A 23,847-nucleotide genomic window follows, 5' to 3' on the forward strand; every position below is an offset into this window, starting at 1 on the left:
TTTCTTTGTCCGGTAAACTATGGGATCCTTCTTTTATTCACCCCTTTGGTTGGGGGACGCATATAGAGAATACACCCACGGTACCCCCTGCCTGTCGTAAGAGGCGAATAAAAGGGGCGACCAAGGGATGATACTTTTGGAACCATGAAACAATCGGTGATTAGAACCATTACGCGATGAACACCATGGGCCAAACTTCACTTGCCATTAGTACTAGTACATGTGCCTGGTTGTGCTCCCAGCTAGAGCAATAATCACTACTACTGAGGAACACGTACCGCTACTGCCTCTAGCTGGGTGTGTGATTGGTATCATCGGGGGAGAATTACTATGGATGTACATTGCTTATGATTACTACCACTATGTGAGCAACACCATGAGTATACGTAGCCTGTGATGAGTACCGCTATGGTGTGAGGAACACTACTGATCTAGCCAACGCTCGTGATTAGTACCTCCCTCTGAGGAAAGCCATGGGTCTACGTTGATTGTGACTGCTACCCTTATATGAAAAACACCATGGGTCTGCGTTGCTGTGAGTAGTGCCGTTATGTGTGATATACCCTGGGTCTACATTACCTGTGATTAGTATCATGCTGCGAGGAACGGCATGATATTTTGTTACCTGTGATTAGTACTATTATGAGGGGCCCGTGACCTGGATTTTGGACTCCTTTGGACAAAGAACTTCATCCCAGAAAATAAGGCATTGTGAATCGGATCCACTGATTGTTTTGGATTCATGTCTTTTTTTCATCATCATTCGTTTTAGATTCCAGTCAGTGGATACATTTTGAAATGTATTATCGTTTCATTTCGTTCCACCTCGTATCATTCGGGGCCGTTGACCTGGCTGTTAGGGCCCTTTAAACAACAATCATCATCATCATCATCATCATCATAAGCATCCATGCCAAACAAATTTAATCTATGACTATGTCTGTACACACAGAGACAATAATTTTCTTACATCTTGCCATTAAGTGTTCTCAGCATAACAGATGCCCCATCATAGAATTAGCTCACATGATTATTAATGTCTTATTCAAGAAATTATATATTTTTTAGTCTAAAGGAGAGACAACTTCTATTATAATTTGGATCCACCTTATTCAATACATAAAAACTGTTGTTTAGATGAAATTACAATATATATTTCAATCAGAACTAGTTTCGGCGCCCTTTTTGCGTCATCATCAACTGATATAGGTTCTTGGAAAAATTAGCAATCACATAAGTTTATCTACGTCAAATTGAACACAATTTAAAACCATATTCACAACTTAAAACTGTGTTACAATTATACTGTCTCCAAATCCATATTGGGCTTAAGAATCAAGGTAGGAAAGATAGGCAAGGATATAAAATTTATCAAAAAATGTATTGAATTTAATCTGAGCCCGAATTTTTTAAAGAGGGTATTTAAAACGAATCAGGCACTTTCTCGCCAACGTAACGTACAACAAAAATGTAAAAGATTTTGTCTTAAAAATGAGTTAAAATTTCTTTATAAGAAAAAAAAACTTTTTTGAATCAGCAGTTATATGAGACTCACCTCAGGGCCGCTGCCTTGCTTACTAAAGTGCAATGGAACATTTTTCAAGACTCGGTTCGGAATAAATTAGATAACTTTCTTCCTGCTAAACAGAAAGTATTGGATAAAAAACTAGAAATGCTAAAGAAAGAATAGTTTTCAAGCAAACCAGTCTTAGGAGCTAAACATTCTCCTAATAAAGATTTAATCAGGAGTTTTCATACACCAGTAATGAACCTTTCCAAGACCATTTTGAATGAGAAAGAAATGCAAATTCTTTCTAAAGGCCCAAAACATAACTGGCCTAATTTCAACCTGGCCAGAAAGACGACAAAACTTGTGGTGGAATCGGAGGTTGCGATTAGTAAATTACCACATGATGTGCAGGAGGAAGTTAGATTAGATTTAAAAAGAAAGTTGCGCAATAATTTAGTTACTAATAATAATGCTGTTTACAGTTCCAAGAACATAAGTATTGATAAAAAGTGTGTTATAGAACTTAAAAAGAAGGTTGAAGATGAGGAGCTCATTATCACTAAAGCAGATAAGGGTAATGTGACGGTAATCATGCATAATGATGATTACATTCATAAGACTAAACAATGTTTTCGATAATGAAAACTTTTTATTGATCAAGAAAGACCCAATGCAAACTATACAACGCCAATTAAAACAAACATTAAAGAATGCTTCCTTCCTTTTTACCGAACAGGAGAAGCAAAAACTAATAAATATGAACCCTGGCCTTCCAACAGCGGGAGCACTCCCCAAGATTCACAAGGCCGGGGTTCCCTTTCGGCCCATAATAAATTACAAACCCAGTCCTCTATACAGAAATTCAGAAATTCCTTAAACAACACTATAGATTTACGGCAAACAACTCCATAAAAAACTCCATAGAACTGGTTAATAAATTAAGCAATTTTAAATTACAAGCTCACCATACCTTACATTCATTTCATATCGTCAACATGTTTCCGAGTATTAGAACCAATAAGTTGCTTCCTATTGTTTTTAAGAATCTAAGATCCTACAGTCAGCTAAGTGAACTTGAAATACAAGATTTCATGAAATTGGTTAAGTTACTTGTAAATAATAACTACCTCGTCTTTGACAAGGTCATTTATAAAGAGGATGGGTTGGCAATGGGATCTCCGGCCTCGGGAATCTTGGCGAAGATTTATCTGGATTCTTTGGAAACATACATGATGGAGAACGACAGAGAATTTGACAACATTCTGTTTTGGTCTAGATTTGTGGACGATCCATTAGTAATTTTAGACGAACGTGTTAGAGACGCAACGGCTACTCTAGATGTACTTAATAACATTGACCCACAGATTAAATTTACTTTGACCGAGCTCGATAGCTGCAGTCGCTTAAGTGCGGCCACTATCCGGTATTCGGGAGATAGTAGGTTCGAACCCCACTGCCGGCAGCCCTGAAAATGGTTTTCCGTGGTTTCACATTTTCACACCAGGCAAATGCTGGGGCTGTACCTTAATTAAGGCCACGGCCGCTTCCTTCCCACTCCTAGGCCTTTCCTGCCCATCCTCGCCGTAAGACCTATCTGTGTCGGTGTGACGTAAAACAACTAAGCAAAAAATTACTTTGGAGTCAGAAAGCAATGAATCAATTAATTTTCTTGACTTAAAAATCAACAGATCGGATTCATCATTTGCTTATAGTATTTTTAGAAAGCCTACACAAACGGCAGTCACTATTAGACAAGACTCAGAACACCTACAGAGTCAAAAAACTATACATACAATAGTTTAGTAGAACAGGCTTTTAGGATCCCCACGACAAAAGCTAATTTGAATAAAGAACTCAGTATAATCCGTTCAATGGCTATGGTTAATGGTTTTAGTGAATGCTTTATTGAACGTATCATCAACAAGTTCAGGTAACGTTTACAAACCACTTTGCCCAAAAACAAACCTAATCAGAAGGCGTTCTCTATACTTACTTATAATAAGGATATATATATAAGTTTACTAATATTTTCAAGAAACATAATGTCAAGGTTTCGTTTCGTACTGATAACAATAATACACTTGTATTGCACAATTCAGCCTCAGTTAATAGATCGAACCCATATACCAAATCGGGTGTGTATAGAATTAAATGTAACGACTGTGGGTGCACATATCTAGGTCAAACAGGACGAAGTTTTAAAATTAGATACACGGAACATACCAATGCCATCAAATATAACAGATTTTCCGCGGTAGGCCAGCATGTACATGATCTAAAGCATAAATTCACATCTATAGAACAGGACATTGAGATCTTGGAGAACTTAGGAAAACGAAGTTTGCTGGATGTTAAGGAAGGTTGCTATATACACCTGGATCAGTATTTTAATCCAAACCTTAATTTAAATGAAATTTCTGAAAAATCAAATATTCTTGTTGGTTTCCTTATTGAGTTTTTTCAAAATGTACATATCCCGGTCAATAGGATGGTGTTTCATATTATGCGTAATAGATTTACTAGTTGCTTTTTACGACCACGCCCTCCGGAGCTCCAACAAGTTGCCGCTCCTCAGTTGCTCCCCCCACTTTCCCCTATTTCCCCCATTCGGTCCCGACCAACCTTGGACACTTGATTACTAACACAACACTGCTCGCTAGGCTTCATTGAGCTTTGCATGGACAGCGATCTTTTGAGGTGAGTCACGTAAAAATGTTTACGTTATAAGACGTAATTTTATATTTTGCCTCTTCAGTTAAGTGATAGTTTATCACATTCCTATTATTTCAGGTCCGCATTGAACTGGGAACATTGTACTTGTTAACACCTTAAAGGACCGATTGCTCGTTTCCACCTCACTAGGATTGCTCCATTAAGCGACTCTGAAGATTTTATTGAAGAATTTTAAGACGATTCTACGTCACGTTTTAAGAAGTGTGTTAAATTAAGCTAATGTTTCTTCAAGACTATTTTATTTCTAATTTGTTGTTCTTTTAAATCCACGTTATTTTATTAGTGAGCAAACCGGTATACATATGTTTTCATCAATTTAAGGTTTAAGACTCGCAAGTCTCGGACTTGTACAAAATATGGACTTGGAGACAGTATAATTGTAACACAGTTTAGGTTGTTAATATGGTTTTAAACTGTGTTCAATTTGACGTAGATAAACTTATGTGATTGCCAATTTTTCCAAGAACCTATATCAGCTGATGATGACGCAAAAAGGGCGTCGAAACTAGTTCTGATTGAAATATATGTTGTAATTTCATCTAAAGAACAGTTTTTATGTATTGAATAAGGTGGATCCAAATTATAATAGAAGTTGTAATCTTGGTTCAATATGGACAAACATAGAAATTTATTAATTTAATCTAAAGGAGAGACATTTCATTTTTGGAACTAAAAAAACCAAGAAACTTTTCGTTTCATCACTTTCATCTATATATGTATAAAATAAGAGTTTTGTGTGTACATTGCTCAGAATTTGAAAAGAATGGTATTTCTGTATCGGCCATGTCCACAATAACAAGGAAGTGCACTTTTTACTTTTCCGTAATTTCTGTCTGTCTGTATGTATGAACACGCATCACTAGAAAACAGCTAAAGAGAATTTAATCAAAATCGGTATGCAAAGTCAGGGAATAAGTCGCTACAATCTAAGCTATAAATAATTCTATTCACGCTGATAGAAATGGTAGTTTAGGGGAAGGTCTAAAATTTAATTTTCAAATATTTATGTTATTAGTGGTCCTATCTTAATAATAATTGGTATGAAAAGTAGGGGAATAAGCCGCTACAATCTACGCTGTAAATAATTTTATTCACGCGGAGTAAAATGGTAGTTTAGGGGAAGGCCTAAAATTTAATTCTTAAATATTTATGTCATTAGCGGTCCTATCTCATTGAAAACTGGTATAAAAAGTCGGAGAATGAGCCAAATCTAGGATATAAATAATTGTATTCACGCTGAATGAAATGGTAGTTTAGGGGAAGGCCTAAAATTTAGTTCTCAAATATTTATACTTTTAGTAGTCATATTGATAAATATTTCATAACCAGTGTTATATAGAATTAAATTTCCGACCATTTATGTCTTGTACATTTTTATCGTACTGGCTCTGAATTTGTATTTTTGTTGCTAAGTCCATATCGACGCCGAGCCACGAGAAAATAGGTTAACAGAATTTAATGAAAATCGGTATATAGAGTCGGGGAATAAGAAACTACAGTCTAAGTTACAAACAATTTTATTCACCTTGGATGAAATTGTAGTTTAGGGGAAGGCGCCTAAAATTTAATTTTTAAATACCTATGTTAGTGGTCCTATCGAAAAGTATTACATAACAAAAGTTATAGAGAATACAATTTCCGATCATTTATGTTTTATTCAGTTTTACCGTACCGACTATGATGAGTTGTATTTCAGAGTCGGAAGAAAACTAAATGTGAAGGCCTACAATATCGAAAGCGCATAACCTTGATCAACAATAACATAACATTACATTGACCATTCTTTGTTGTGATGTTCTTTGTCACTTATGCTGTCTCTCAACTCCGATAGATGGGATTACTGCTGCGTACCGAGTATAATAGCCTGACTGAATATAGGTGGGAAATAGCCGGGGAGTTAGAAAACTTTCTTCTTTAGCACGCCATTCCTCTGGTTCATACATTTTCTGATACAGCTGGTACGTAACACACTGGTACTTAATAGTATTCCAGTTATTCGATCCCTACTCTGACGCGCTGTTTTGAATGAGCACTGTGCATACTTACGACAGAGGCTGACTTAGTAGTAGTAGTAGTATGGCCTGGTCTAGAAAAACAATTTAGACCTATTCCAAATTATAGCACAACAATTCACTAAATAACTCAAAAAACAACCCTGAAGAGGGCCGTTTCTTAAGAAAAGCTTCTTCCTCTTCACTTTTATTAAATTCTACATTCATTTTATTCCAAATTATCAGTGCAGAGGGGGTTTCTTTTTGCATCCAAGTCAGATAGATTTTTCCGCCGCCGCCAGTGTAGTGAATTGATATTTTCCCACTCATCGGGTACTCCTAGGAAACAGATTAGTAAAAGAGCATAGTTTTGGCCCTGGGAGTCTCCACTATTCGACCCTCTCCCCGCCGAAGAAAGACGAAGAGTGTTCACGAATCATGGTTGTCTGCGGCTTGGTCATTCAAGCTCTGGAACTTCGGACTGTTAGATCGGCAGTGCAGTCCTGTTCGTTAAAAGTGAGAAAATGTGTGGTGTTTCATTTGATCGAGTATTTCATATGAAAGCATTGCTTTTAATCGCGCCATTCTATTGACATCATTGTAATGCATGTTCACTTCAGTTGGCAAAACCACTAACACAGTCTTTCTGAGGATGTAAAAAGGCAAGTGGTTTTTGCTAGTTGCTTTACGTCGCACCAACACAGATAGCTCTTACGGCGATGATGGGACAGGAAAGGGTTAGGAGTGGGATGGAAGCGGCCGTGGCCTTAATTAAACTACAGCTCCAGCATTTGCCTGGTGTGAAAATGGAAAACCACGGAAAACCATTTTCAGTGCTGCCGATAGTGGGGTTCGAACCTACTATCTCCAGAATACTGGATACTGGCCGCACTTAAGCGAGTGCACTTATCGAGCTCGGTAAAGGCAAGTGGCGAGTGAGTGTCTGCCATTATAATGAAAACTCCCCAACCTGATTGTGACTGATGGTATGCAAACGGGTCTACCATTACAATGAAAATTCCCTAACTCAGTCTTCATATGAGAAAAGATGTTTGGTGACTTCCCCGTCGCGTTTCTAGGGTAACGTTAAGAGCTATGCAATTTAATACAATCTTGCTCACAACGTGTACACTAGAATTCCGTAGCGAAGCGCGGGTACATCAGCTAGTATAAACATAACGGAGGGATACAGACATCATGCTTTTGGGGATGGGATAAAGTAAATCAGTTAATTATCAAAGAAAAATGCAGGAAATACTTAATGTATAGTTTATACGGATACTAATAACTTCAGATAAGATCACTGAACGAAACTGACTAATATACCACGAGGTTTGATAATGTGTTTTCCAAAAATCGTTTACCGTTTATTCTGCAATTATAGGAAATCTCATTTTGAATGAAATCTTGATGACGCTGTGATACCAAAGAGTTTCAGAACCTTGACTTCTCGTCGTTTTCTTTCACTTGACATTTCGTTATCTTGGTGATTATGATTGATCTATTTAAAACACGTTGCCTAATTATTCAACTGGTACGATTGTTTTTTATCTGATGACCCACTTATTGAGGGTTTTCGAGATACGGATGTAACAAAAAGCTTGTAGGACTGAATCCCTGTCTTCTAACGATAATAATAATAATAATAATAATAATAATAATAATAATAATAATAATAATAATAATAATAATAATAATAATAATAATAACCTATACATTAAAACAGCTCTGTCCGTTCTCCTGGACTGATTTAGTTCATTTCTGTTGTGTTCTCTCCGGAATTACCTGCCGGTGAATCATGAAACGTTAGAAGCGTGCAGCTGTGAGCTCGCATCCCGGAGCAGAGCTGTCGGCAGCCCTAAAGATGGTCTTCCGTGGTTTCCCATTTTCACACCAGGCAAATGCTGGGGCTGTACCTTCATTAAGGCCACGGCCGCTTCCTTCCCATTCCCAGCCCGTTCCTGTCTCATCGTCGGCATAAGAACTATCTGTGTCCGTGCGACGTAAAACAAATAGCAAAAAAAAAAAAAATAAAAAAAAATCATGGAACATTGATAGGTCTCTAAGATCAGCCAACTTTGAGTAATCATAAAATCAAATCATTAAATGATCACTCCAATAATTACAGGCGAAGGCTTACCCTAACCCGCAATACATTCTGTAGTTCGCAGGTTGCTAAGCGACCAACACTTTCATTAATATTCCGATATAATGTGATTTTCATCCTTAGTAATGTCCAAGACGAATAGAAGTAGATAGTGTGACGACTTCTGCTGTTTGATATGTTCCTACACTACGCGGCGCTGTTGTAGGTAAACAGGGATCAGCTGTCCCTGAACATGTGATTTTAAATGAGATCTGATGTGACTTAATTCGGAATTTATCGTTAAAATAAATTATTTAAAACCGTGTGTTTATTATTGTTATGTTTAAGGAATGTGCATTCTATTTACTGACCGATGACTGTGTTTATGTGCGACCTGTGTTTCGTGCAAATTAAGATTACAGTGTTCCTTGTTTTGAAAGTAATATGTGACAAATTCGTAGGAAATATTTTACATTTAGTAATGATTTAATGACATTACTTCTGAAATTGGTTCGTCAGTGTCTTAATGAATATGTCAAACGGGTATTTGTGTATAGAGCTATTTCATTAATTCACCACAAAATCAAACTCAGTTGCAATTATCAGCTATAACCTTTTAAAAAAAACGCATGTTCGACTGTTAGTGTACATGCTGCGTAATATAAACACATTAAAACTCTGCAGGCACCCACATGATGTTACGTACCGGTATGTCACACATATGTAATTCCTACATAACTACTTAAGTTAAATTATATATTAACATGCTCAAATTAATGAATCTCATCAGCACTTCAGACCATCAGTCAGTTAACTGGACACCTTGGACATTTTCCGGGTATGTTTTGCGGTCGTACAAGCTTGCATTTCTTTCCGTACCGGTACTTCTTTTGTTCGGAAATAAAATCGACATTATATGTAATGAAAAATTAATTTTGGTACCAAGTCCTGAGCATGTTCAGTACAGCACCCAAGTCTATAAGAAACAGTAATTGAAGGTAAACTATCCAGGCATTCTTGAAATATTTCACCCCATATGCTTCTTGTACACTAATATTTCTCACAACATGAGAAAACATCAATAATAATTCACTCGATGGATAAATAAGATAGTTGGATGCGTTAAAATATTCTTCTAGACTTGTTAGGTCCTCCTCTGTATTGTTTTGCATAGAACCAATACATGCTGCACAGCCTATCACTTCGCTTGCATGTTTAACAATATACCCACAGAACTAATGAATGACATTAATTTTTGAACTGGTGAAAGGAGCTATTTGTTTATCTTCCCAACTTGATAATGGTGGCCGAGATAGTTGGCAGTGCGGTTAGGGGCACGCGGTTGTGAGCTTGCATTCGGGAGATAGTGGGTTCGAATCCCACTGTCGGCAGCCCTGAAGATGGTTTTCCGTGGTTTCCCATTTTCACACCAGGCAAATTCTGGGGCTGTACCTTAATTAAGGCCACCTCCGCTTCCTTCCAACTCCTAGGCCTTTCCTATCCTATCGTTGCTATGAGACCTATCTGTGTCGGTGCGACGTAAAGCATCTAACAAAAAAAAAAAAGATCATTGTGGCTGATCAAAGGTAAGCGTGCTGTAATTTTTTTCCTGAGCTGTACTTGTGATTTTGCATTCTCTTTGACAACAGCTTTTGCCATGGCTCTAATCTGACTGAAAAATTATGTTAAGTGTACTATCACTTTAAGGCAGATGTTGACGTGGAGTAGCCTTCGACCACTTTGAGAACAGAGTGGGATCTTTTGGGGGTGAAACAAAAATGACGCTTATCATTCGAATGTTTATTGTAACCCAAATTACAACCCGAGACATTGCAAGTTGTACGTATATTCACATGCGATAGTAAATTGAAGCATATGTCAAAGTATACGTCCTACTCAAATGCATAATCTTTTTCAGTTCATGAATAGTTAATGCCAGCTATTTTCTCTTATACAACTGGAGAATGTATAAAACTACTGAAAAAGACCACAAAATGTTTGCACACTTCCACAGTAAGCCGCCGAAAAGCGCGCGTACTTGGCCCTTTTATCGACAGCAGCGCTGCGGGTGGCGGAGAACATGTACACCGTGTCTGTTAACATGTGATTCAGAGGGAGTCGTCACACTATTCATTTCTATTCGTCCTGGTAATGTCATTGCATGCAGCCATGTTTGATTCCTGCCTGTGAAGCCAGAGAGTACACACTTCCTCTGATCACGGAAGAATACTATTTCCTGCTAGATACTCTTTGACACTCTAACCTTTCCCAGCTTTTGAATATATTCAACAGATGGCAGAGCGTTCCTAATAACTAACATGCTGGTAAGAGTAAACAGTCTACGTGCAAACAGACCCCATCATGACATACGCCTTAGACATTATCTGGGAACACCTATCGAAGGATTACCTAACTACACCAGAAAGAGTGAAGGCCACGTATCTTAGAAAAGTTTTCTGCTTGGTAAAAAGTGCTCCTTCGAGACTAACAACCTATGAGCTCACAAGATAACCGTTCTATATAGAAGAGCTACGATACCACTGCCTTCTACGACACAACACCAAACTTTACATCAAGAGCTGCGGGATAAAGAAAAGGCGAATATATGGATGTAGTTTTTACCAAACAGGCGGCATGATGACTACGAACTGCGGCATAGCACAACGCGCTTCTCATTAAATGTTCATAAATGCTATGAAAAGGGCAGGCAAAGCAATATGACTATGACAGGCGTATCAAGACGAGCTATCTTACTTATTCATAACGAATGTTGTCGGAGCAACACGGGTGCTCGAGTAGCTACCGTAGTGTAGATCTTCTGAAGTGGTGCCATGTAGGTGGCCTGCCTCCCAATTTCTTCAATCGGATTGTGCTGCTAACTACAGTAGCAGTGAAAGTGGAAGTCGACTGTAATAGATAATATGGCTGAGTTAATTTAATTTTAGACATGATATAGGCTTTTGGGCATATACCGTGTCAAGAAAATAAGGTGAAATTCTTTACGTTTCGCAGAGAACTGTGCTCTGCGTCGTCAGAAGAAAATCTCGACTGTCCACGAGAGAGGCTTCTTAAATAATGAGCTTTTGAATTTAGACGCTATAATAGAAGTAGAAATGGTACCTTCATTCGTCACCAGTTGGCTCCCCGGACGAGTACAGCGCTAGCGTTCGAAGCGGAAGATGGCGGAACCATCAGAATCAGTCGTCGAGGGTCACATAACATATGATTCTCACCACCATCCAGCACAAAAACAAGGCATTCTCACTGCACTCACCAAGAGGGCGAGACGACTTTGCGAGCCATCAAATATCCAGGTGGAGATGGACACGCTCAAAGTCACGTTCAAGGGTAATGATTACAGCGATCTACAGATTCATAGAGCCCTGCATCCCAGAGAAACGACGAAGCAAAGCTCACAGAAGGAAGAGGTGAAGGGAACTGCCTACTTGCCTTACATTCACAACAGCGCAGATCGAATTGCCAAGGTCCTCCGCAAACACAGTATAAAAACTGTGTTTGGTACCGCCGCTAAAATTGCTCACGGTCTGGGTAAAACCAAGGACAAATACTCCCCACTTTTATATCCTGGGGTATACGAAATTCCCTGTACTGCGGTAAGGTATACTTTGGCCAAACATGCCGGTCTATTGGTGCCCGTATCAAGGAACATGAACGTAATATTCGTCTCAACCAACCTGACAAATCGGCAATAGCTAAGCACGCTCTATCATCGAGTCGTGATGTCATGTTCCAAGATGCTCGAGCTCTTACCCACGCTAGACACTCCACGTCCAGGATTATACGGGAAGCTGTGGAAATACGTAGAAATCTTAACAATTTCAACAGGGACACTGGCTATCAATTAAATATACCTGGTTGCCAGCCATTAAGGATTTACGTAGGTATTTCCCTTCCCTGTCCCTTGACTATTGTTACTTCGTCTCGATGTTTTACAAATTCGTACGTTCCTCATCACCGGATGTTTCTTTTTTTTCTTGTAAGGGGCTTTACGTCGCACCGACACAGATAGGTCTTATGGCGACGATGGGATAGGAAAGGCCTAGGAGTTAGAAGGAAGCGGCCGTGGCCTTAATTAAGGTACAGCCCCAGCATTTTCCTGGTGTGAAAATGGGAAACCACGGAAACCATCTTCAGGGCTGCCGATAGTGGGATTGGAACCTACTATCTCCCGGATGCAAGCTCACAGCCGCGCGCCTCTACGCGCACGGCCAACTCGCCCGGTTCCGGATATTTCATTCCAGGCTTGTGTCAATACCATACACCTGCCAAAGTCATATGTTACGTACACATGTTATGTGACCCCCTTAGACTGATTCTGATGGTTCCGTCAGCTTCCGCTTCGAACGCTAGCGTTGTGCTGCATCCAGGGAGCCATCTGGTGACGAATGAACGTACAATTTCCACTTCTATTGTAACGTCTAAATTCAAAAGCTCACTGTTTAAGAAGCCTTTCTCGTGGACACTCGAGATTTTCTTCTGATGACGCAGATCACAGTTCTCTGCAAAACGTAAAGAATTTCACCTTTTAAGCCCAAAAGCCTATATCATGTCTATAAGTACCGGCCGTGAAAGCATCAATGGTAGTAATTTAATTTTTTGGGGTGACACAGAGAACTCCACCGGCAATCTTTAACGTGCCAACAACAATGAAATGGAGCGTCCGACTCCTTAACAGAATGTTCAGCATACTAGTCTTCAGTTCAGGGCGCTCCGTGTTCGATTCCTGAGCGGTCCGGGAGTTTAATTGCATGTAGTTTATTCCTCTGCTGTGGGGACTGCGTCTTTGTGTTTGTTTCATTACACATCTTCATCTACACACCACTAGAAACACGCAATTGTGAATACATACGTCATGAAAGGCGTCCAGCCGTAAAACTTGGTCGAATTCATACAAAAGTGCCAACTCCAGGTAACTGGGAGAAGCTAAGAAGAAGAACAATGATATGAAGTGTCAAGATTTTTGATTGTCCTTTCAAAATCGACTACCTTAGCCGGGATCGAACCAGCGTGTCGCGCACTAGCACTGATTCAGCGAGGCAGCTCTTATAAGGAGGAATGAATTCTTTAAGCTGTTCGTCTCCAGAGCGTGCCGAGAGTACATAACGTCGACGTGATTGAGGACAGGCTCACTGTCTTCATTAGGCATGAACCAATTTACAGTCCTCTCCATCTTCTTTTCAAACTGGCTAATGAAAATTAGTCACAAACAGTTTCTACACACAGTTCTTAAAACAAAGCACAGTTTCGTGAAAGAGTAATATAGCCGTTTCTTTTTCAACTTGATTTACGTCGCACCGACACAGGTCTTACGGCGATAACGGGACAGAAAATATCTCCCTCAGACAATAATTAGAGCAATAGAATGGAACTGCTCAGTTATTCAACTAGAAACCCCTACCTAATTGCGCAGATTTCAACGCTCATAATACTGTCTTAGGATGTGAAACAAATTACATATTCTGGAGCACTCTTTTAAATCTTATTCAAGATAACAATTCATTTATCCTCAACGAAGGATCGTTGATCCTAGTACCGGTCCCAGACCAAAACAAAATTTACATTTTCTCCTCATCAATAGTTACAGATTATCAATGGAAAACCCCACCATATACTATGGGCTCCAACCATTACGCAATAGCAATTTATATTATATAGTCACAAGACCAACTTTACATCAATCTACTTCGAAGTGGAATGTTAAAAGAGCAAATTGGATTAAATAAGAAATAGTTTAGAGGCTAATTTAGATACTGCAACTAGCATTTCAGACGCATTACAAACTAATGAAGCATTCATACGCCTCACCAACCTAGCAGCGTCGTAAGCCATCCCACAACGACGACCAGTTAACTTCTAAGCGGGTACCAGACACAAAAAATTATCGCCAGACGATGGCGTACATATAGCACTTATAAATGCTATCCAACGTGGGAGAACTATATTACCTACAGGAAAATGGACGCCAACGTGAAATTTGACGTGCATCTATACCGACTATTGCCCATTAACAGCAGATACTGACTCCATCTACACAGCAGAGATGCTGCTTGCTTGTTGTTTTAAGGGGCCTAATCGAAGGTCATCGGCGCCGCGGAGATGCTAGCAATTCATTCAGCTCTACTATATGGTAGCTCACAACACTTCCAAAAAATTCTCATTCTAACGGACTTTTTCAGCGTGCAACAATGTTTAAAACACCGTGACTGGACCACAAAGTAGTACCCGTACTGTACATCATTGAAATTATCCAGTTAATGAGAAACGCAGAACTCCGAAGAATAAAAAGGCGGTGGATATATTTTTTATTTAAACAAAAATTGTATTGATTTTCTGACACGAGAGAATACAAATTCGTGAACTGTGAATATTAGAACATCCAGAGAGAGTGTGGTTTGGAAAAGACTGTCGCAAGTGACGCTTTTTATCTACTTTCTCCAGCTCTAGATGACAGATGTCTACAAAAATAAATATTACTTACATTCGGAAACTGAATGCAAAGCTCAAGTAGTAGAAAATAATGTCGAAGAAAGGGCCCTCGAGAGGCAGAAGAGTAAAAATAAAACAAATCTCGCATAACGCCTGTAGAGGGATGTGGCACTCGATGAGTTAATCGGATAGTCGGTAACCCGACACCGGAGAAGAATGAATTCACTGCATATTATGTATTTATAATCGATTAGCGTACCGCGCACTTCGCTACACGCACACATTTAATTCAGTTTTAAGAATAAACACCAAACAGAGCGCTTGGGAGTGAGACGAGCTTTCTATTCGGGAGGCGATGACTAACGCTTTCGAAGTGTACAGTATGTCTTCAGCTATAATTTTGGCGCTCAACTCTTTAGCGTTTTCCTTTAATTTCTGAACGACGAAATAAACATTTGCTCTTTGTATTCCCACCATCCTATTTAACTTGCTATTTCAACCTTCAACAGGGTTGTTTGTTCTTCGTCTTTGCTTATAAACATTCCGCATGGTTTTCAGTAAAGAAGCTTTGTCCAGCCATTGGTCTATGAAATTGTCAAGATACTGCGCCAGATGTTCTTTTTGGGGAATGATCTGCATGATGCATAGCCACGCCTCGACAGTTTTTGCCAGGTGGTAACAAGGTTGAAACTACGCGTATACGGTATATTTTCCTAATATCTTAATTGCCCGTGTGTGTTGTGGCTAGACCTATGTTTTGGATGTGATGCCAAAGACATTTGTTACTGATGCTCGGGGAGCTTCTGTTACTGCAGTCTCAAAGTCTGCGGCGTTCAACTCGAATGTGTTAAAGCCATAAACATCCAGATATATGTAGATTTATTTTATCTTCTAGTAATACAAAACGGCTGGCCAGATATTTGTTTCCTCTTCGGAATTTCCTCACTCAGTTATAGCGTGAATAGCCTTGTTCAAACTGTTTCGAATAACTTTTTAGATGTGCCGTTAAGGTAGAAAGAATCACAAGAGTGTAATAATTTCTTGCCATTGTCACCAAACATTTTTTTCACATTGTCACTGCTATCTCAAGCATAAGGCAGCTCGTCCCGCCGGAAAGTGCCAACACATCTTCATCCAAAGGAAGTTTTTGCAACTTCCAACTCTGCAAAACCTGGGACACACTGATGAGATTTTCTTTCCAAGATGTCGTTGCTTAGCCTTTAGTGATCCCTCGCACTACAGTCGGCGTTCCTTCACACATCAAAACAGAACATTTGAAATGACTTCCATTGCTCATTCACCTGAAAGAAAAGCAGAACATTTGATTGTGCGCTTCACTCATGACCCCAATTTTTCTTCTGTTCGCTGATCTCACTGTCCGCTCCTCCCACGACATGCTGAGCTCAAGCACCTCGGGGAACTTCGCGAATTTTCTATTTTTCTAGGTGTTTTTGTGGTATTAGATTTTCTGGTATTAGGTTTTAAGTTTCTAGCGTGCCGGGAAGTGCTTGATTAATTAATGACTATTTTTTGTGCCTTTAATTTTATGCCGTTAAGTTACTGGGAATGTCTGTCTAGTACGCGCTCTATCAGGTAGAGCCACTAAGTATTGTCGGAGTGAGAAAACAACCCTCGTGGGAGGCTACTCGTGCGGGAGCTGCTGACAGTCTCCCACCATTACAAGCTAAAATATTCAATTGCATCTGCCCTTCGAAACAAGAAATACAATGTGCAAGGCGAGGTGCATGGATTGGCAGCATCATCACTATGACAAATGCGAGATATTCAACACCACCATATCCTGCTATCAAAAAAAATATACATTTCCCTTCAAGATATAACTTTACCAGTTGGGATCGTGTACTCGCATCAACGATGTGATCATATCCTCTTTGAAAGCCTCCTTAGACATTCTTATAAATGATCTGTATAACCGATAGCTTCACTTCGCTTCCTTTCAGCAGCAAAATTTCACCATTCCAGTTAATTATTATTTCTTCGCGTGGGAATTTGCAATGGATTAAATGTTTCCTTCATGAATTTTTGCGAAATTACATGCCCATATTCAAACATTTAATACGCCACGTTAACATGATATTTTTCTACATCAGCACGCAGCAGTAACGTGAATTACGATAAAGATGAACAAAACAGATACAAAATGAGAGTTTATTGTACGGTACAGTTCCTGGTCCAAATTCGGTTACTTTTCTCTGACCACTGGAGTGGCGAAGTGGCTCATGAAACCCATCGTTGTTGATAAACTCCCTTATGATCTCATCTCTCGGATAAAGTAAAATGTCTTGAAAGTATGAAGGCTTTCGCAGTCGGTGTCAATATAATAAAAATATTCCGGGCTGCAGCGGTAGTCGAAACGCCTGGAAGGAGTGAGAGGAGTGGACCACGGTATAATAGCCCGGAAGATTTTTATTTTATACCGGTAGTAAAATGTCTCTTTATTTATTCCCGTTAACCCACCTTGAAGTGACATGCACCAAGTATTCCACGGGACTTGGACACACCCGCTTTTAGGCTAAGTCCGCTGGGACATAGACTGAGAAACGGTCCGTTAGTGATATCTCGCTTATTAATTATCCTATCGAAAAGGTGTACATGAGAACAAAGTTTTAGAAATCGATTTCCATTAAGGCTGGTGCATTTCCATTAAGGTTGGTCATGTATATTTTGCGGGAGAGTGAAATCACGGTTTCGGTTTCCTATAAACCTCCAGTCCATCCCGGGAATTTGAAATGCTATGGACCCTAGAAACTACCTGTGTACAGGTGAATGCTAAATATTAAGTTCGATTGAAATATTTCTAATAGTTTTGCTGTTATAACAAACATGCTTTACATGCACGCGCTTTTGCTTGCTTGTTGTTTAAAATGGCCTAACATCTAGGTCATCGGCCCCTCACCCGCTTTTAGGATAAGTCCGGTCGAACTTAGACTGAAAAATGATCCGTCAATGATATCTCCCTTATTAATTCTCTTATCGAAATGATGCATATAAGGAAAATGTTTCAGAAATTGATTTCCATTAAGGGTGGTGGATTTCCATTGAAGTTTGTCGTTTATATTGTGTGGGAGGTTAAAATCACTGTTTCGATCTTCCTACAAACCTCCAGTCTATTGAGGGATTTAGAAATAATCTTGGCCCTAAAACCTACCCAACGTCAGGTGGATTCTATATATGAAGTTTGTTAAAAAATATATCCAGTAGTTTTCCCAGTTATAAGCACTCAAACAAACAGACAGACAAACGACAGACATCAAAGCTAAAAAATATGCAGGTGGTCATGATTACACCTGAAACAGATAACTGCACGACAGTTTCACCAAAATATTCAATGTACAGAGACACGGTCGTTACGATTTTATTTATAATCCATTCATTAGCAAAACTATATATGCAATTTGCTTACATGTTATACAAGCCAATGCACGATATGAAATATCCTGTCATTACAGAATTTAACATATGTGTGATAATTATTTCGTGTGGCTATTACTAGCCGATTGCAGCCCTTGTAAGGCAGACCCTCCGATGAGGGTGGGCGGCATCTGCCATATTTAGGTAACTGCGTGTTATTGTGGTGGAGGATAGTGTTATGTGTGGTGTGTGAGTTGCAGGGATGTTGGGGACAGCACAAACACCCATCCCCCGGGCCAATGGAATTAACCAATTAAGGTTAAAATCCCCGACCCGGCCGGGAATCGAACCCGGGACCCTCTGAACCGAAGGCCAGTACGCTGACCATTCAGCCAACGAGTCGGACATATGTGTGAAAATATTCTGAGATGAATATGTTCTGATTTAAGGTGAACCGCTGCTTCAGGAATCTTTTGAGAAAGGAGCTAGAAGTGTTCCAGAACTCTACTTGGAGGACTTCCTTGTAGAACCTGCTTTACAATTGAAAAAATCGATAATTCAGGCCTTTAGTGAGTTCAACCGACAGCTAGATCAAAGTCTGTCGAGAAATGCTTCCCTAGCCATTAGGACTATTGACCAGAGACTGAAGAACTACAACAATCTTCTAGAACATCACTTGCCAGATGTAGTCGCTGGAACTGCAACTCCTAGTATCTGCAATATATGGACGAGATGTATAATGCATTTCTGGACTTGGATCTGGCTATTCATGGACCTGCACGGTCGGTAAGTCACTGCCAGCACACGAAGGTGAGCTTGACTTCTCCTCTTTGCCAGTTATCATATCCATTAGACTTGTATTCTATGCGCAATCGAAACCAAATTCCCGTAACATTTCACTCATAAAATCTTTCATTCTGTGACCGGACTTCAATTACTATTGCCTTGATGAAATTTAGAAGAATCATCTGAACCATCTTCGTATTCGTTCTTGGAAAGTCTCTCTTTCTCCTTCGCTCTTATCCTTCTTCTCTAATACGTGGAGTATTATAGCAATGTTACTAAGTAACTGCGCTCGTCTGTGGTTTGAAGACAACATTTCAAGTCCCGTTTAATGCACAATGAGAACAACGGCTCCTTCTTAATCATTTTCTTTTAATTATTTCATGGCCTTTCATCAGTCATGAGAGGTTTGCAATGATGTGGACTAAGAAGCCGATTTTTATGGCCAGATGCCCTTCCTGAAACCAGCACTCTATATTCACTATTGCATGTTTCTGTGCTAGTTGATAATGTGATGTGTTATGCGTAGATGAAGATGTGTAAATAAGAATGGTCACAAATACCCAGTCCGCGAGCCAGAGGAGTTAACTACACACAGTTACAAGCCCGCCCGAGAATCGAACCCGAGTTCGTCTGAACCAAGGCCATCACGGTGACTGTTGAACCAAGAAGCCCGACTGATGCTTAATAATAATAATAATAATAATAATAATAATAATAATAATAATAATAATAATAATAATAATAATAATAATAATAATAATAGTAATTGTTACCGTGGTTGGTGGATCAGCAGAGGTGAAAGAAGGTGCCGGGATTAATGGGTCTAACTACAGAGTCAAAGTTAATTAAAAATTTTAACAAAGGTTATATTTTTTTCTTTCGTAAAAGTTACAACAAGTAACAAAATCACAGGTACTAGTAGCAAAAGACAAGTCTAGTTAAGGCAAGATTGTTGGTATAAACAGAACTTGTGCTTTATGTCCTCACTTAGGGCTGGTTTACACGGGTAGAGTAGCGAGGCGAGTAGAGTAGATAGTAGAGTAGCCACGTTACTCTACTCTACCACTGTCTGGTAGAGTTGACACTTGTATCGTTCATACGGGAGTAGAGTCATACAGTAGAGTAGAGTAGTAGCACCATGTCAAGACGCAAGCACATCGTAACGAAGAGTTTAAAGGCATTTGCAAACATACTAATGCAAGAGGTTAGTGAAGCATTAGAAGAAGCAAATGAGGAAAGAAGGGAATGGGTAAGAGGCTGGCTTAGGAGAGATACTCTCGGGGCATCAATATTAATTCTGAGAGAACTTGCGACAGAGTATAAAGAAGAATACAGAAAATGTATGAGATCGAAGCCTGATAACTTCCAGACACTGTTAGATGTTATAACACCGCAAATTCAAAGACACAACACAGTGATGAGAAATGCAATAACACCGAGATTTAAGCTTGAGGTGACTGAAGTTCTTGGCCAATGATAATAGCCATCAGTACACTGTAAATCACGCTGGCGTAGGCCTAATTTGTAGTAGCTTCTTTGCCATAAATACCCCAATTACTGATCTATTTATATAATTCATTTGTTCGTTGCTTGTACGCCCCAGGTGTAGAGATTAAGTGTCAAGACCTGACATTGTACTGTAAACAATAATTATTTCGGATATTCTAAACAAAATATGAAAATTATTCTATTTGTTGTGGGCATTACTGTTATTGCTTAAAATTATTGGCATTGTCAAGTGATACGAGGTAGAAGATCCCTATGTATGTTATTAATATGATTAAAGTATACAGTCCTGCATCATTGTCTAACTTAAACACGTCGAGACACATGATGAACACGCTGTGTAACACTGAAACTTGAGAAACCTTCATCTAAAGGGACAATCCAGCTGACATTTGTTTATATTTGTTGTTGCATCTTCGAAACTATTATAGGTTTAGGTATTTTTTAAATCCTTCTTCCATCGAAATGAGAGAGGTCTGTTCTCCTTTATAGGACAATACACCTGCATTTGTTTGACCTCCAAAGGTGCACCTCCCCTTAATATCACTGAGCTATAATGTTACGTTGTGGCTTTTAATATTCTTCTTTCTTTATTAATCTGCTCACCCTCCATGGTTGATTTTTCCCTCCGACTCAGCGAGGGACCCACCTCTACCGCCTCAAGGGCAGTGTCCTGGAACATGAGACATTGGATCGGGGGATACAACTGGTGAGGATGACCAGTACCTCGCCCAGGCGGTGTCACCTGCTATGCTGAACAGGGGCCCTGGTGGGGATGGGAAGATTGGAAGGGATAGACAAGGAAGAGGGAAGGAAGAGGCCGTGGCCTTAAGTTAGGTACCATCTCGGCATTTGCCTGGAGGAGAAGCGAGAAAGCATAGAAAACCACTTCCAGGATGGCTGAGGTGGGAATCGAACCCACCTCTACTGAGTTGACCCGAGGCTGAGTGGACCCCGTTCCAGCCCTCGTACTACTTTTCAAATTTCGTGCCAGAGTCGGGAATCAAACCCGGGCCTCCGGGGGTGGCAGCTAATCTTTACCTTGCAAATTATACTTTACTAAACCACTTAAGAGAGGGAGTGTAGATGTCGGCGGCACCACCTCCAGACTTCTTGGATTTACGAATTTTCGTCAGTTCTTGGTTGTAGGTACATCGTATTTTAAAAAAAAATCGGTTTCTCTTCCGCCGCCCGTCTCATATTTTAGTTTCTGTAAATAATGCTGTTTATGTTCCATAAACATTCTTTTTTCACTGTCAGTTCTACAAATTTGCATGTTTCTTCTTCCGTACTCTTCATTTTGCCACCAAATAAACACACAAAAATGCTCAGTTTACTCAGCGGAATACCGTCAGTACACACATGGAATAGGCGAATGACGCGTCAACTGAAAAAATCGAGCGTCCTCGGCCTTCTCCGCCAGCTCTCGGAGCTGGAGGGTGGAGGGGATAGGATAGTGGTAGAGTTACTTTACCACAGCGGAAACCCACTCTACTCTACTGCGTACTAGCTACTCTACTCTACTTGCTACTATCCCAGTCGTTTACACGATGCTAGTAGCTCTACTATCCACTCTACTCGCCTCGCTACTCTACCCGTGTAAACCAGCCCTTAGCACTTCCTGAGCTTCGACCTTATTTCTACAAAGATCACCATATTATGCAACGGCAGAACACCCCTCAATACATGGAGCACTAGCTCCGTAATTTACAATATCAAGCCTCCTAGAGGCACTTTTACAATACTGGAAAAGAGCAGACACGCTCTCAGCTTTTCAATCCTAGTCAAGGCAACACCAAAAATATCTTACACTTTCTGGGCTTCCATGGCCCATCTTACAAACTGAAACAGGGGTATCTCGTACACAACCTACAGGGCCTTCGAGTAAAAGAAATAACCGTTAAATAAATGGCCCAAACCAAAAGGAAGGAGACGAATACTTGCACTCCTCTATGTAGCTTCCTAAAACCTAACGGGCACTAGGCTGATGAAACAGGGGCTATTCTCAAACAATGGAGGTGACTCGTATAAGAAAGAAATTTTAAAACATTAAGGAAGATAAGAAAATTAGTTACCAACACGTAGTCACCTCAAACCAAAATGAAGGGGGGCTCGAGAGGGTGCATCACTCTCTATCCCCGAATTACAGTTACAGATTTTATGAAGTTTTTACATAAATCGGCAGAGAATTACATCTTTAGAAGAGTAGGTTACATTGTAAAGGTTTCGGACCTTTCCCGCGGGTTAAACTGCCGAGCTAGCAAGAAATAAAGATGTTAAACGGCCATTACCTTTCTGACGACCTCCTGCATGATGAAAGAGGCGTCTCCCGCCTCCTGCTTCACGTACACACACTTAGTTAGATGTTGATCAAGTGGCCAAGAGACGTGAACAGCCGCAGTTTATAAACCCTCGGGGAAGATTGGAGACCTTTCATGAATAATTAAGCCACACTCTCTTACTTGTATTGGTTAGCTTAAAGTTACACACCAAAACGAAGAAGAATCCTGTGATTGGTTGGGAATTAATTACAGAAATTCTTGATTGGTTAAATTAAAAACAGGCCGAAAGAAAGGATAAATATTGCCAACCCAAAAATGAAAGAACAAAATTTAGTAAAGAACAAACTTATGAATACAAAATTTCTTCAAATAAAGTTCCTTCTCTTCGCACTAGGATGCACGATCATAGTTTTTGTAGTGACATCTGTTGCAGAATGTCCACACTTCTTGATCAATGAAGAACAAAACAAATAGAAATACACACAGTACTGGCAACTTCATAATTACAAAATTACGGTAGTGACATCTTCTAAGGAAAAGTTTAAATAGGACTAGTTTCAAGTTCAGTGTTTCTCCAGTAGGGGAGTTATTGTTGGCGCAAGATTTAAATGTGCGGCGTAGAGGTGTACCTCCCGGTACAATAATAATAATATTGATTGCAGCAATTCAGGAAACGAGATTTACAGATGAGCAGGCCTTTGAATCTGAAGGTTACAGAATCTTCAAGGGTAAACCTGGTAAACGAGTCATACAAACTGTCCCCCACCTCGGCACAGGATTTGTAGTCAACAAAATGATTCTGGACTCAATAACAAATTTCACTACCTCTGTGAATAGCAGAGTCTCGACTCTGTCCTTTCGAAGCACAAACAAAATTTATACTATTGTGAACGTTCATGGCGCCGATCAACCAAGCGAACAAGAGAGGCCCGGAGGGAACTGGTAGATTCTGGGAAGAACTTGAGGAGATTTTATCAAAGATTCCAGACAAACATACCATAATCGTGCTTGGAGATTTCAGTGCCCAGGTAGGCAAAGAGAGAAAGTTCCGAAACATCGTTGGAAACTATCCTGCTCACCAGAGAACAAATCGTAATGGAGAAAGGCTAATAGAGCTGTGTACGGCATTTAACC

The 23,847-nt window shown here is 39.8% G+C and overlaps 1 protein-coding gene across 1 annotated transcript in view; it reads left to right on the plus strand.

Annotated features, from left to right (window-relative positions):
* Positions 1-23,847, plus strand: part of LOC136872350 (uncharacterized) — a 99,600-nt gene that overhangs the window by 32,790 nt on the left and 42,963 nt on the right. Inside the window, exon 2 of the mRNA XM_068227410.1 lies at positions 18,589-18,925. Coding sequence (XP_068083511.1) covers positions 18,863-18,925 — 63 coding nt within the window. The 5' untranslated portion in view covers positions 18,589-18,862. The remainder of the gene's footprint in view (positions 1-18,588; positions 18,926-23,847) is intronic.

Source organism: Anabrus simplex, chromosome 4 (genome assembly GCF_040414725.1).
Source record: "Anabrus simplex isolate iqAnaSimp1 chromosome 4, ASM4041472v1, whole genome shotgun sequence".
Classification (NCBI taxonomy): Eukaryota; Metazoa; Arthropoda; class Insecta; order Orthoptera; family Tettigoniidae; genus Anabrus; species Anabrus simplex.